General features: G+C 44.1%; 1 protein-coding gene across 6 annotated transcripts in view; it reads left to right on the top strand.

The window, feature by feature from the left end:
- The window catches only part of GTF2I (general transcription factor IIi), a 69798-nt gene that overhangs the window by 41078 nt on the left and 15053 nt on the right, over nucleotides 1–13667 (top strand). For all 6 annotated transcript variants that reach the window (XM_066636163.1, XM_066636165.1, XM_066636164.1 and 3 more), the window contains 11 exons: nucleotides 1734–1799; nucleotides 3011–3194; nucleotides 3668–3726; nucleotides 4384–4455; nucleotides 6264–6447; nucleotides 7121–7179; nucleotides 8735–8806; nucleotides 9588–9771; nucleotides 10663–10721; nucleotides 11630–11716; nucleotides 13082–13180. In XM_066636163.1, coding sequence (XP_066492260.1) covers nucleotides 1734–1799; nucleotides 3011–3194; nucleotides 3668–3726; nucleotides 4384–4455; nucleotides 6264–6447; nucleotides 7121–7179; nucleotides 8735–8806; nucleotides 9588–9771; nucleotides 10663–10721; nucleotides 11630–11716; nucleotides 13082–13180 — 1125 coding nt within the window. The remainder of the gene's footprint in view (nucleotides 1–1733; nucleotides 1800–3010; nucleotides 3195–3667; nucleotides 3727–4383; nucleotides 4456–6263; nucleotides 6448–7120; nucleotides 7180–8734; nucleotides 8807–9587; nucleotides 9772–10662; nucleotides 10722–11629; nucleotides 11717–13081; nucleotides 13181–13667) is intronic.

Here is a 13667-nt window from a genome sequence, read left to right as displayed (position 1 = left end):
ACTACTTCAAAAAGTAGACTACTTTTTCATCCTGCTGTCTTTTTTGGCATTCATTGGCTGTTCATGCAATCTGTGATCTGTCTGTGTAGGAAGGAAGCCTCCCAGATATCAGGGTTTTTGCTGGCCTCCTTTCAGCTGGCCAGTCTAGTCAAGAAAGCCTGCAAAATTATCCTACGTGTTGCATTACTCTGATTTATGAAGTTTAAGCTGCTTGCCTCTCAAGAGGCTTGTTGCTCATTTCCCATGTAGTGCAAGAGCCTCAGCATCTTTCCATACCAGTGCTCCCTTCTTGGAAATCTGGAGAAGAGCCACGTGGACCTCCATCATTCCATTTATTCGCTGTTCCAAATCACAAGCCTGTGCCTCAGTGGAAGCTGTGTTGAGGAGACGAGTATTACGGCAGGTGGCTGAAGTTTGAGCAGCAGAGGAACGCTCTTTCTCCACTCTGGACATGGTAGCTAGAGATGGTGGGGATCCCATCTGAGGCTGCCTCCCTCCTCCGTTGTGTGAGAGAGTAACATTGAACTTCCTGCAGTGAATTGTTTCTTCACAGTGGATGGATCCTATATACCTTGTAGATTATTCTGTTATTGCACAAGAAAGCTTTGGTGTGAAAGTAACTTTTAGTACAGCCCTGCAGCAGGTTTGAGAGGGAGTGTTGTTCTTCAGCTGTTTGGAATGGAACCGGAGGTGTTAGGTCCTTCAGTGTGCTTGGGTATTGCAAGTGTGCATAGTTCTGTCCATCTCCAAAGCAAGTGGAAGGAGCAGTGTGTCCGAGGATGCCATCAGTCCATCCTCAGGAAGAACTCAACATGGTTTTTGTTGGGCTGACTCCTGCTTGGTTAAGGAGCATGGAAGCTTTTATGTTCTACTTGAATCATCCTTGAGGAGAATGAAAAATAGCTTAATGATTTTATTCTGTGTGAAGCACCAGACACATTGATGATGCAATATAAACAATGAGTGTATTTCTGTTTCAACGCATGAAGCTGCCATATAAATCTGATCACTGTTTCATGATAGTCCACTACGGTGACTGGCAGCAGCAATGTATGTATTTAAATGTATGTATTTAAAATATATACAGGTCAGCCTGTGTTATGCGTGGATTCAGAACCTACAGATTCCTTTATCTGTCTTTATACCTTATAAGGCATTCTGAGGCCCTGGAAGGAGAGGGAAGAAATGAGTGGAAGAGATTGCAAAACTCTGAAATTCCCCAGATCCAAGTGTATCAGTAGCCTGAATTTAGGTGGTTTGTGTCTCATACGGGAGGGTGTCTCCACCCTCTTCCAGATGTTGGAGGTGAATACCTATATCCAAGGTTGGAGGTATCAAAAAGTGAGGGCTTTAACCCCCTTTAAGACTTTTGCCAATACGGCTTCACACACACTCTGGCCTTTTATCAAACTGCCCCGCTAAACTCTTCGGGTTCTGTTTTAAAGCAACTTGTCCACAGCGGTTTCAAATTGTCCTCCGCCATAACTAGAGTTAGCTGCTGACTGGACTGCTGAAGTGCAACCATTTTTGGACAAAGATTTTAGCATCTTTGGTCCAGATACATCTATTTTAATGTTTCTTTTCCCAGAATGTGTGCAGGTGTTCCTTAAAGGGTTTGCCTCTTCATATTTGTGTGGACAACAAAAAGGCATAATCAGATTTTGACAGCAGAACACCTTGTTAGAAGCTTAGTATAGATCTTATATTGGGCTAACGTTACTTTTTCCTTTCAGAGAAATGGAATGCCCGAATTACAGACTTGAGAAAGCAAGTCGAAGAGCTATTTGAAAGAAAGTATGGTATGTGTTCACCAGCTCTCTCTTTTTCTTTCCCAACAATTTGCTGTCTGGCATTTGGAAATCCCAAATCGCTTAGAACAAAATGTGGGTTGGAATTCCCTTCCCCTTCTTTGGGCATGTTGTCTTGCCATTGGACTGCCTGTGCCAAAGGGTGTTTGTAGCCGTGTTGGTTCTGCAGAGTCAGAGAGGTAGAAGTAGGCTTTTCATGTCTGTAATTCTCTGCACTAAAAATAACATTCTAACCCTAGGAAAGTTGCAGTCTGTGGTATGCATAATTCAAGATATTTAGCTGGCTCATGCTTATGTTGCACAATTTATCTTGCTCCTTACCTTGTCGGGTGGGAGGACGGGATGGAAAACGGCACTGTGGCCACTGTATTTGTCCCAGTCATTTTGCCTCAAGTCCCACTTGTTTTGGTGTCAGCTGTTAAGCAGGTGAGCAAAGGTGAGTCACGTGCTAGATTGTGTTCCCAAGAAAACACAGGCCAAAGAATTGCCTGTGCATTCAGCTCTTGGCCCACAGCATCTAACGAAACCATGTTGCTGTGCAACTCCTGAATTGGCAAATCATGGTCTGTGATCAGCTCTCAAACTTTGGTCAGAAAACAGGAATTGAAGTGGTCTTGCAAATCACAGCTTGGGCCAGCTATAGTGTTCGTTTTATTTTAATTTTTATTATGTTTTCTGTTTTTTTTCCTCACAATAAAAACAAAAGTAAAAAGTAAGAGTCCTGTAAGTCCAACTTAGTAGTCTGTTGTTGTAGTCAGACTGGAGTGTTACCAGTCACTCACTTGAACTCCCTTGTTCACCTTGGTAAGAAGTTCTAGTTTGCCGTGATGTCTGAACTGACAAACCAGCCATGCACTCATTTCTCTGCCTCTGAATGCTCCCATTCGTGGAGACTATAGGGCTGATCAAATAGAGAATAAAAGCAAGTGAGAAGCTCTGGGCCTCAGTTTCCGTGGTTGTATGTTCAGCAGGGTCATACCAAGATTTGAATTCTAAACTACGGTTGGTGCAGAGTTTAGTGTGGCGCCCTGTCCGAGTTGAGCTTGTGAGACGTGGTTTCTCTTTTAAAGAGGTTCCAAGCATAGCACTGTTGTAAGTGAAATAAACTACCTCATTTGTGTCCAGTGCACTCACAAAATAAACAACTTGGCATTCCACACTCAATTGAATGTGTTTCGTTTGCTTTCCTTTTTATTTTGAAGCTGAAGCTATTAGTGCAAAAGGGCCTGTGTCTATCCCATATCCGCTGTTCCAGTCCCATGTTGAAGACTTGTATGTGGAGGGGTTACCAGAGGGAATTCCTTTCCGAAGGCCCTCCACTTATGGGATCCCTCGCCTCGAAAGGATCCTACTGGCAAAGGAACGGATACGATTTGTGATCAAGAAGTAAGTAATTTGCCTTTACATAAAGTACGGGCACGTACAGGATTCAGGGTGTAGTTTTTCTGTAGATTTGCCAGTTTGTTGTTCCCCTGTTGAGTGCTCTCTTCTGTAATGCTAGAACTCTAGGCAACCCAATCCAACTGAGAAGGAGTAGAATCAGGGCAGGCAAAAGAAAGTCCTCTTCCACACAGTGCATAACAATGGAGTGCTGGCCACAGTATCTTAGTTGGCTTTAAATGGGGTCTTGGGAGAACTGATGGAGGATAGATAGGTGTATCGATTGTTGTTCAAATGTAGCTAAATGAAACCTCCAAGTTCAGAGACAGCAAGGTGTGGAATATCATTTGAGGAGAACGCAACATCAGAGAGTTATTCCTGGCCACTGTGGTCTGTTCCATCTGGGCACTTCTGTGTTCTTTGATGGTAGGGAGGAGGCGTTCTACTGAAGCGTAATATTTCTGTTTAAATATTTTCAGGCATGAGCTGCTAAATTCAACACGAGAAGATCTACCATTAGACAAACCTGTTGCAGGAGGTATGAATTTGTGAATTGCGAAAACTGCATCTAAAAATGTGTGTGAGGGGAACTGAACCCCGAGTCCTTTTTACTACTTGTGTTTCCAGTTGCTGGAGCCTTTGCCCTGTTGGTTTTGTTTTTCCTTCTCAGTTTTGTTTGCCAACTCTATTCCTGTGGTTTGAACTATTTTACTTTATTTCAAAATAAAATGACTCCCACGTGGCTTTGTGATGGTATTCTATCAACAGGCTTCCTGAATGCTTTTCTGCTTCTCTATCCCCGCCTTCCCCCCATGGTCTTTTTAGACATTTCTACTGAGTTTTGTGAAAGTCCTTTCTCTTAGAGCCAGGATAGTATAGTGGTTCTGGAGTTGGACTTGCACCTGGAAGATCCAGGTTCAAATCCCCACTCAGCCATGAAGCTTTCTGGCTGACCTTGCGTCTGTCAGTATCTCTCAGCCCCACCTATCTGGCAGGGTTGTTATGAGAACAAAAAGGGGGGGGGAACTATGTACACACCACCCTGAGCTCCTTGGAGGAAGGGAGGTATTAAGAATGTAAATAAAATAAATATTAACATACTGTAATAAGGTTGATACTGTGAATGGGGGTCTTGTGTTGGAAATTTTGAGTGTTGACTCTAAATGTTAATGTGTGTTTTATTTACTGATTGTAGTGAAAGAAGAGTGGTATGCTCGAATCACCAAATTAAGGAAGATGGTAGACCAGTTATTCTGCAAAAAGTTTGGTAAGCTCACTTCCCAGCGTTCCAAGGTGATCTTGAAGGTGAGAGGGTCACGTTATCAGCCATGAAGTGCCTGTATTGCCTCCCTTGCGGCAAGGAGTGTTAAAAAACGCACACCGCCTTTTTAGTGTGCCCTTATTGTTTTGAGTAACAGAGTGCTCTGGCACCTGGGGCATTGGTGTCACTACCTCACTTTGGGGTTCTCCCTGGAGGGGCTGCTCACTGCGGCCACTTTACGCGCCCTGCTCTTTCTCTTCTGAAGGCAGGGAGCCTCTTCAGAGAAGGAAGGGTGTATGTGAAGCCACCTTGTGCCTGTGGTGCAAGGCAGTCACTCCCAGGTTCTCCCCCAAGGAAGAAGCACTTGTGTCTTTAAGAACATAAGAACAGCCCCACTGGATCAGGCCATAGGCCCATCTAGTCCAGCTTCCTGTATCTCACAGTGGCCCACCAAATGCCCCAGGGAGCACACCAGATAACAAGAAGGCCTGCAAGGCCTCCTGGGAATTGTAGTTTAAGAACATAGGAACAGCCCCACTGGATCAGGCCATAGGCCCATCTAGTCCAGCTTCCTGTATCTCACAGCGGCCCACCAAATGCCCCAGGGAGCACACCAGATAACAAGAAGGCCTGCAAGGCCTCCTGGGAATTGTAGTTTAAGAACATAAGAACAGCCCCACTGGATCAGGCCATAGGCCCATCTAGTCCAGCTTCCTGTATCTCACAGTGGCCCACCAAATGCCCCAGGGAGCACACCAGATAACAAGAAGGCCTGCAAGGCCTCCTGGGAATTGTAGTTTAAGAACATAGGAACAGCCCCACTGGATCAGGCCATAGGCCCATCTAGTCCAGCTTCCTGTATCTCACAGCGGCCCACCACATGCCCCAGGGAGCACACCAGATAACAAGAGACCTGCATCCTGGTGCCCTCCCTTGCATCTGGCATTCTGACATAACCCATTTCTAAAATCAGGAGGTTGTGCATACACATCATGGTTTGTACCCCATAATGGATTTTTCCTCCAGAAACATGTCCAATCCCCTTTTAAAGGTGTCTAGGCTAGACGCTAGCTCCACATCCTGTGGCAAGGAGTTCCACAGACCAACCACACGCTGAGTAAAGAAATATTTTCTTTTGTCTGTCCTAACCCGCCCAACACTCAATTTGAGTGGTTGTCCCCTGGTTCTGGTATTATGTGAGAGTGTAAAAAGCATCTCCCTATCCACTCTGTCCATCCCCTGCATAATTTTGTATGTCTCAATCATGTCCCCCCTCAGGTGTTTCTTTTCTAGGCTGAAGAGGCCCAAACGCCGTAGCTTTTCCTCATAAGGAAGGTGCTCCAGCCCCGTAATCATCTTAGTCCACCCCTTAGTCCACCCACAAATCATCTTTGTGCACCCCTTCCTTCTCCTGTGGAGGCTTCCAACCTCCAGAGGAGAAAGAACAGGGCAGGGGAAGCCATCAGCACTTCCTCTGTACCTGGGGCAAAACTTGAAAGCAGTCCTGCCCTCCAGTGTGCCTGGGGCAGCTACATCTCAGTCTCTGCCCACGTTACAGCTCAGCATCCAATAACCCCCTCCCAAGATGACATCTAGTGGCTGGAGGAGAAAGGGCCTGGGTGAACAGGTTGCAGTGTTAGCCATGAGTGGAGGGAGAATTCTGGTCTTGCTCAGACCCAACATCTTAGCCTTGGGTACCTGTTTTAAAATATCTCTCTCCCTGTCAAAATGTAATGGCGAAGGGAGTGACCTATGGTTTGATGTTTTGTCCCTGCCTGAGGCTTACACGCTGTTTGTCTGACCTCACCTAACAGCTGAGGCACTGGGAAGCACTGAACCAAAGGCTGTCCCTTACCAGAAGTTTGAGGCTCACCCCACTGACCTTTATGTTGAGGGCCTGCCAGAAAACATTCCCTTCCGTAGTCCGTCTTGGTATGGAATTCCTCGACTGGAGAAAATTCTTCAAGTGGGCAACAGGATAAAATTTGTTATAAAAAAGTAAGTTCAGTTTCCTTTGCATTTCAGTATAAATGGGGATTATGTTTGTCCGTGTCACATGCAATTTCCTAACTTTCAGCCAAATTAACTTGATATATGTTAGATATTGGAAGTAACATTATAGGTTTGTTTTTAGTGGACCACAGTTTCAGGTAGTGGTAGTGGTTTTTTGGGGCATAGGGCTGTACATTCTGCATAATGCCAGAATCTCTGGGAACTGGTTTCTGGCCAAAGACATCTGCTTTACTTCTGAATTTGTTACTTCCAAAATCAGAATTCTTGCTCTGACACCCCCCCCCCCCCAAAATACGTTGCGAAGTTGCATCTCTGGACTGTCAGTGTTATGATTTATAATATAAGCGAACATGTGTGACTTGATGCAAAATTACTTGTTTTGATTTTACAACTGTAATTAAACTAGTATACACAAAAAGGGAGGCTGGTCCTTTCCTGTTTTTAGCATCTTGCTTAGAAAGTTTAAAGTTCATTGCTCCAAGTTTTTGAAGTGTTACTACTCTAAGATTGGGTCAAGCAAAGTCATCTTCGTACTACAGAACATACTGATTAGTAAGTTAGGATTAGATATTTCAGGGTAAGAGCACATTAAAAGATTTTTGAGTTGCAAGAACTGCCAGCTGCTATTAGCACTTAACTTGTGTGTCTTTGTTTATAGGCCAGAACTGCTAACTATCACTCCAACAGAGGTTTCCCAACCAAGAACAAACATGCCTGGTAAGAAGTGCACTTATGAGGTGTGTTCTCAGTAAGTTAGTTAATAAGGATAATACCATTACAAATGATTTAGTATGTGTACTTATTAAAAATATAGTCATACCTCCCATAATGTCTGGGATACATTCCTGCAAAGCCAGGCACTGTGTGGAGCAGTGCTATTGGAGATGTAGTTGAGGATAAGGGAAGAAGCTGGCACTAGTCTGTGTTAGCCAGAATGCACTGCTCCCATTGGGTGAGGTAGCTGTCAAATCCCACCCAGGATGACCAGTGCTGTAATTAAAAAGTGCTCAAGGAAGAAGTGTTTTGGGAGGTTGTCATGAATATGTACATGTTAGGCCTAGGTTGGCAGTAGAAACCTGAACCACACTAAGACAGTGTAACTGAGAAGTTGCTAGCAGTTCCTAGCTGCAAGAATGTGAGTAAATAAACAAAAAGATTGTTGTCTCTCCTTTGCTGGCCAGAAAGGACAGACAACAAGAATTACAACCCATTGGAATGTTTAGCACCTTAGTAGATGGAGAGGCGCCTGATCAAGCGGAATGGAATGCAGCTGTGGATCTCCAGTTGGGAGGGGTAAGAAGTAGGAGAGCTAGCAACCAGGCCAACTTTAAGAAGGTTCTGTCCTCAAAAGTTTCTGATTGGACAGTCAACATACCTATGAAGTCACCTCAGGACTATTAGCATAAGAAGTATACTAATGAGTGCCCCAAGGGGTGTGTCCCGTTCCTTCTTGGACAGTTTTTGGGTGCAACATCTTGCATGCGCTTTGAGCTCCGTTGTCCACCATGGGCACCTAGCCTCATAGGTAGCCCTGGAGCTAAAAGATCTACAAGAGTAACTGACCCAGGTGAGAGATGGGGACTAAGAGAGATAGCCAGCTAGCTTTATTATTTTTTGCTGATATGTTTCCTAGATGTTTATGCCTCTAGCATTTGCTGCCTTATGTATTTAATAAACTAAAATATCTTTTACTAAGTTGTTTCGTTGTCTGTTGGGGTCAAAGGTTCAGAATCCTGCCTAGCCATTCAGCAAGCTACCAAGTGCTCATTGAGGTCTAGTAACTTGAGGACAGAAGCTTTAATTGGAGAAAGCGCTCAGTGCCTGCAAGGGATAGAGTTAAGCCTAGAGGATCTCAGTGTCCCTGGACTGAGTCACTGGCACATACAGGGTGGTGGCAGTACTACTAAACAGAGAGGCCTTGAGGGCTTTAGGGTTTGAGAACCAAGAACTCTGAGCACCCCAAACCCCCCTAAGTTTATGACAGAGGTATTCACTGTATTCTTAAACTGTAAAGTATTTTAAATGATGATTTTTGTAACAGTGTGAATAAGACAATAAATAACATAGCACTTAAAAAATAATATATGATTACATGTCATAACGGATTTAGTGTTATTGCCTCTGTTATCTTTCATAGAGAGGAGGCACACATGCAACTCAAAAGGGTATTAGTAAGTGTGTTTACAATTGCTGAGTTACGAAACAGAAAAGAATACAACCTTTTTGTTCACATACCGATAAATGAATATTGTATTTTTTATTGTCATCTCAGTCAAAGAAGATTGGAATGTTAGGATCACAAAACTTAGGAAGCAAGTAGAAGAAATATTTAATCTGAAATTCGGTAAGTTAACCATTTGGATGTTTCCCTTTTTAGCCTTATCCCTCAGTTGAGACAATTGGTTTATCTGGCTCAACACTGCCTATGTCGACTGGCAGTGATTATCCAGGGTTTCAGGGAAGGGTCTTTACCTGCCCTCCCTAGGGATACTTCCAGTGCTTTAACAGAGGACATTCTGGTTGCAAAACATGTGCTCAACCACTGAGCTTCATCCCTTCCCTTGTCCTACTGCTTTATAAAACATTTATAGAAGGATAAAGAAATGGGAGACTGTCCATTTTCTGCCATTTTGACCACTTGTTAAGATCCTGGGGCCTCCACATATACTGCATTTATCTTGCAGATATGTCTTGCGGCCACATCTGTTACCTGTAAGATGGATAAGCTTTTGATCACCTTGGTTGTTTCCACAAGGATGTGGGAAAGGGTTGCAAATGTTTACTATTCGGCTTTAACCCAGGGATCTGTAGATACGGAGGAGATTGCAGGCCAACAAGGGGCTCATAAGAGGATCTGAATTAGCATGGAAGCTAGTTGAATCCAAACTCTAGCGTGATGAGGTTTAAAAAAACAAACAGACTCTAATTTGGCCCTTTTTTGGCAACTGAGGGAACAGTTGCCCTTTTCAAGGCTGAACATACTAATAAAAATGAATTAACTCTGATCATGAAATTGTTGAGGTATTTGAAGAGAAGTTGGTTAGGAAGGGGAGGATTTGTATTTTAGGCAGGAGCTGGATTTGTGAGTCCCATCCAGCTGTGAGATGTTGCCTCCTTCTTTCCAGGACAAGCCCTGGGTCTCAGTGAAGCAGTGAAGGTTCCTTATCCCGTCTTTGAATCGAACCCTGAGCACCTGTACGTCGAAGGTCTGCCTGAAGGCATTCCCTTCCGGAGCCCAACATGGTTTGGAATCCCGCGCCTGGAAAGGATTGTCCGTGGGAGTGGAAAAATAAAATTTGTTGTGAAAAAGTGAGCTTTTTGTTCATAATTAGCAGGTTCTCTTGGGCGTCATCTTTTTTGTGGGACTTTGGATGGCATGAGACCAAATTGCACTATTGTGAAACACTTCTTTTTTCATTACTTTGTTTTAGTGCTAATTTTGGAGACCCTTTTTTGTAGGGGCTGCTTCAGACTTAACTTTTCTCTTTCAATGGTGGAGGGTATCAGACTGGGGGTGCAATCCTAACCAGCAGTTATGCCGATATAGGTGGCCCTGGAGGGTCGCAAACATGCCATAAAGCTCCTGCGCTGCCGCTTGTGTCAGCGCAAGCGTGCTGACATAAGAGGCAAAGGTATGCGTGGGGGGGCGTGGGGGGTGTTACTGGGCGGGGGGTGGGCAGGCCCAGGATCCAGCAGTTATACCAGATCCCAACCCCTGTCCCCGGGGCGAGCGGAGCGACTTCTAGCCGCTCTGCTCTCCTCGGACGTGCGCCACCTCCAGAGGTGGCGCAGGTCTGAGGAGACCCATAGAGGCCACAGACCTTACCCACGGGTAAGGGGAAGAGCTTCCCCTTGCCCATGGCTGAGCCGCTGCTCGCTGCAATCCCACGTTGGATGCAGCGCAAGCCTCCTGGCTTGCCTGGTCCAGCGCGGGTTAGGATTGCTCCCTGGGTTACTCTTCCCACTTACAGTACTTTAGAAGCAGGGCTGTGCAAATTATTTTGTTGGTTAATTTTGGTGGGAGGAGCCTAACCCAATGCCTAGTCCTACCTGTTCCAAGGCAGCACGGTTTGCAGTGGGAGGTTCTGGTCCATGACCTTGTTCAACAGATTGCTAGTCCAGTAAAACATTTGTTGACCTGGCAGTTTGTCTGACTCATACTTAAGCTCCATTTAAAAATTGCATTCTCTAATTTTGTAGGCCTGAGCTTGTCACCTCTTATCTGCCTCCTGGATTGGCTAGTAAAGTGAATACTTCAGGTAAGTGAGTAAGATTGCAAACCTGTACACACTTTCCTGGAAGTAAGACCCATTGAATATAGCGGGGGTTACTTCTAAGTAGACATGCACAGGTTTGTGCTGTGATAGAAACATGTCACCTGCCAGTTGCAAAGAGAACAGGTGTTAATTATTGCCTACTATATGGTGGTTCTCAACACTGAAAGCGAGACCTCTGAAATCCAGCAGGTGTTGGCCAAATAATAAAGAATATTTTAACCTGGTTTTAATTTAAAAAAAACTGAGTTTTAAGCACTTTATGTTTTAAAAGAAATGAGAAGATGGTTCCTTGTTCTGAAGAAGATCACATGCTAAAATCGAGAGAGTAAGGGAGGCACCAGCAAACAACCATTGAAGAAGTTGCTGTACTAGGATGGATAGGGACATTGCTGTCCTTGAGTTCATTATATGAGGTGCCCTTTAAAAGTGCCTCTTTGCCCAGTGAGCAGAATAAACCCTTCTTACGTTGCATGATTGAAATAATTTCTAGCATCATTATAATAAAAAGCCCCATCTTTAGAGTCACTAGGGAATAGCTGACTTGTGAATAGACTTAACAGTTGTTTGAGAAGTGATCATAGGGATGAATTCCAGTTCAGGCTGAGGCTTCATAAATGATCCTTATGCTGGAAAGAACCAAAATGCTATCCAGTCTTACCCTTCTCGTTTCCCCTCCTCATCCCTCCACGGATCTGTCTGTGTGGTGCTTGAATTTAATTTAAATCTCTGGTTGTAAGTTCACTGTCCATTTCTGTATCAAGAATGTTAAATTATTTTCGTAAGAACATCTTGCTGAATATATGGGGCATTCTGTAGGCAATTGTGACAAATTACTCTGTATCAGATGCCATTGTGTAAAAATGGGTATAATCGGTGTGATTCATTTGTAGGATCCCAGAGTCCAAACAGCTCTAACTCAGCACAAAGTCCTACAGGCAACTCCAAGGTTCCAGAGATTGAAGTCACTGTAGATGAAGGTATGGAATTCTCCAAAGAGTCTTGCTTAGGCATGGGTAGCTGGGAGCGTACAATTTTGATACATAACTTCTCCATTTGTGAAGCAGAGCCTCCCTTTGGGAGAAGGAAGGAGTTAGGCAAAAATCTTACCCCACAACTGTTGTTCATGCTGTCTTTGACAAGGAAGAAAGTTTTGTTAATTAACACCTCCCCCCATTTCTTCAGTCCTCAAACTGATACATTTGACCTGGCTCTATGCTGCTGCTGTTGTTGTAATGTGAGTGTTTGGGGCGAGGTGGTCAGTGAAGCAGCACCCTCTTTGAAGCTGTCACTTTTTCCATATATGTTACCCTCTCGTTAAATGTCACCAGCTCTATGCAGCATTGAGGTTTAACTGTTTTAAAAATTAATAACTGACTTAAGAACAACTTCAGATCATTTAAAGAATACAATGTCATTTAAATACAAGAATACAATATCAAAAGAGAAACAAAAGGAGCAAGAAAACAGCACGGTGGTATTAACAAAAAAAATTTATTGTATCAGGAACCTGTTTAAGCAAAATCATCAGAGCAAGAACGTCAGATTAAGCCCAGTGAGCCAAGTTTTGACAGGAGAACTGAATTCCCATAGTGTTGGACCCTGGTGGGCTTTTTGGGCATTTCCATAAATTTGGTGCCACCACTGAAAATGCCCTGCTTGTAGGAGGTACTCTCCAAGTGTCCATTGCTGAGGGCACCCAGAACAAAAGAACATAAGATGGGTGTTGAATGGGGTGTACAAGGGAATTATGGGCAGAAGCAGGTGGCCCTTAAGGTACCCAGGTCCCGGGCTTCTTGGGGATTTCAAAATAAGAACCAATGAATTGAAGCCAGAAGTACTTTGGTTTGAGCAGCATTTCTGAAACTGTGGGTCAAGACCCACAAATGGGTTGGGACCACATTTTGGGTGGGTTGTGTAATGCTGCCAGCCAAAACTTCCAGGTTGCTAAGCTTTTGTTCTTAAAAACGTGCACAGTAGTTTTTGGCCTACTCTGGGGCTCATCGTGTCATATTCTTGCTGACAAAAATACACTTGTCAGCAAGAACACGACAAGATGAGGTCTGGAATGGGCCGAAGATCACTGTGCAAAGGCTCTTAGCAGTAGGCTCTTTGTGTAACAAATTTGAAAGCTTGATGAACTTCCTGGTTGCCGGGTCCCTGGTGAAGACGGGTTGTGGGGTGGAAGCATTTTGAGAAGCACTGATTTAGCATATTACTGGAGGATCTTGGCTTCCATTTGTTTTACAGACTAAAATTCCGATGAAGAGCGTTATCAGTTAATTGGTGTTAAAGTTGCTTCAGTGATTGAGTGTGTGTTGTATATTTGTATGTGTTTGATGCAGGACTTGCCAGTAAAACGCAGACTCCAGAAGTCAGGTCTAATCCGCAAACCAACGGATCCAACGTGGGCTTCAAGCCAAGGGGAAGAGAATTTTCTTTTGGTAAGTTCTGGCCCTTGTTGTGGGGGAGGGCATGGAAGCTGCCTCCGTCCAATTTATCTGTGGCTTGACCACCAGCAGTTACTCCTCATTCTTTGTTCCTGAGAACTGGTGGCTGAGAACTGAATCAAGAAGGCTCTAGTTTTGTAGCCTGAACATGAACCTCTGCAAGCCATTCTCTTCCTGTCTCAGCCACAGCCCTCCTGTCTGCAATAATGCTTACCCATGTATTTCTGGAATGTATAGACAGCTCATCAATTTTCGTTCTCAAAGCTGAGATCTGCTGTATGAGATGACTGTTAACAAGGGTTACAAGTTAACATGTATGAATAATTCTAGAGTATTGGAAGTGCTACATAAATGACCTTTATTTAGATTGTCCTAGTTAACATCATGGTCCTGTAACTTTTTTGGGGTGATTGCCCCTCCTCTGGCAGGTAGGTGCCACTCTACTCCCAACACAAGCCCTGCTTAGGGTAGAGAAATGTTT

The sequence above is a fragment of the Tiliqua scincoides genome, chromosome 8, assembly GCF_035046505.1.
Source record: "Tiliqua scincoides isolate rTilSci1 chromosome 8, rTilSci1.hap2, whole genome shotgun sequence".
Lineage (NCBI taxonomy): Eukaryota > Metazoa > Chordata > Lepidosauria > Squamata > Scincidae > Tiliqua > Tiliqua scincoides.
Note: the sequence above shows the minus strand (reverse complement) of the source record. Positions and strands in the feature narration are given on the sequence as shown.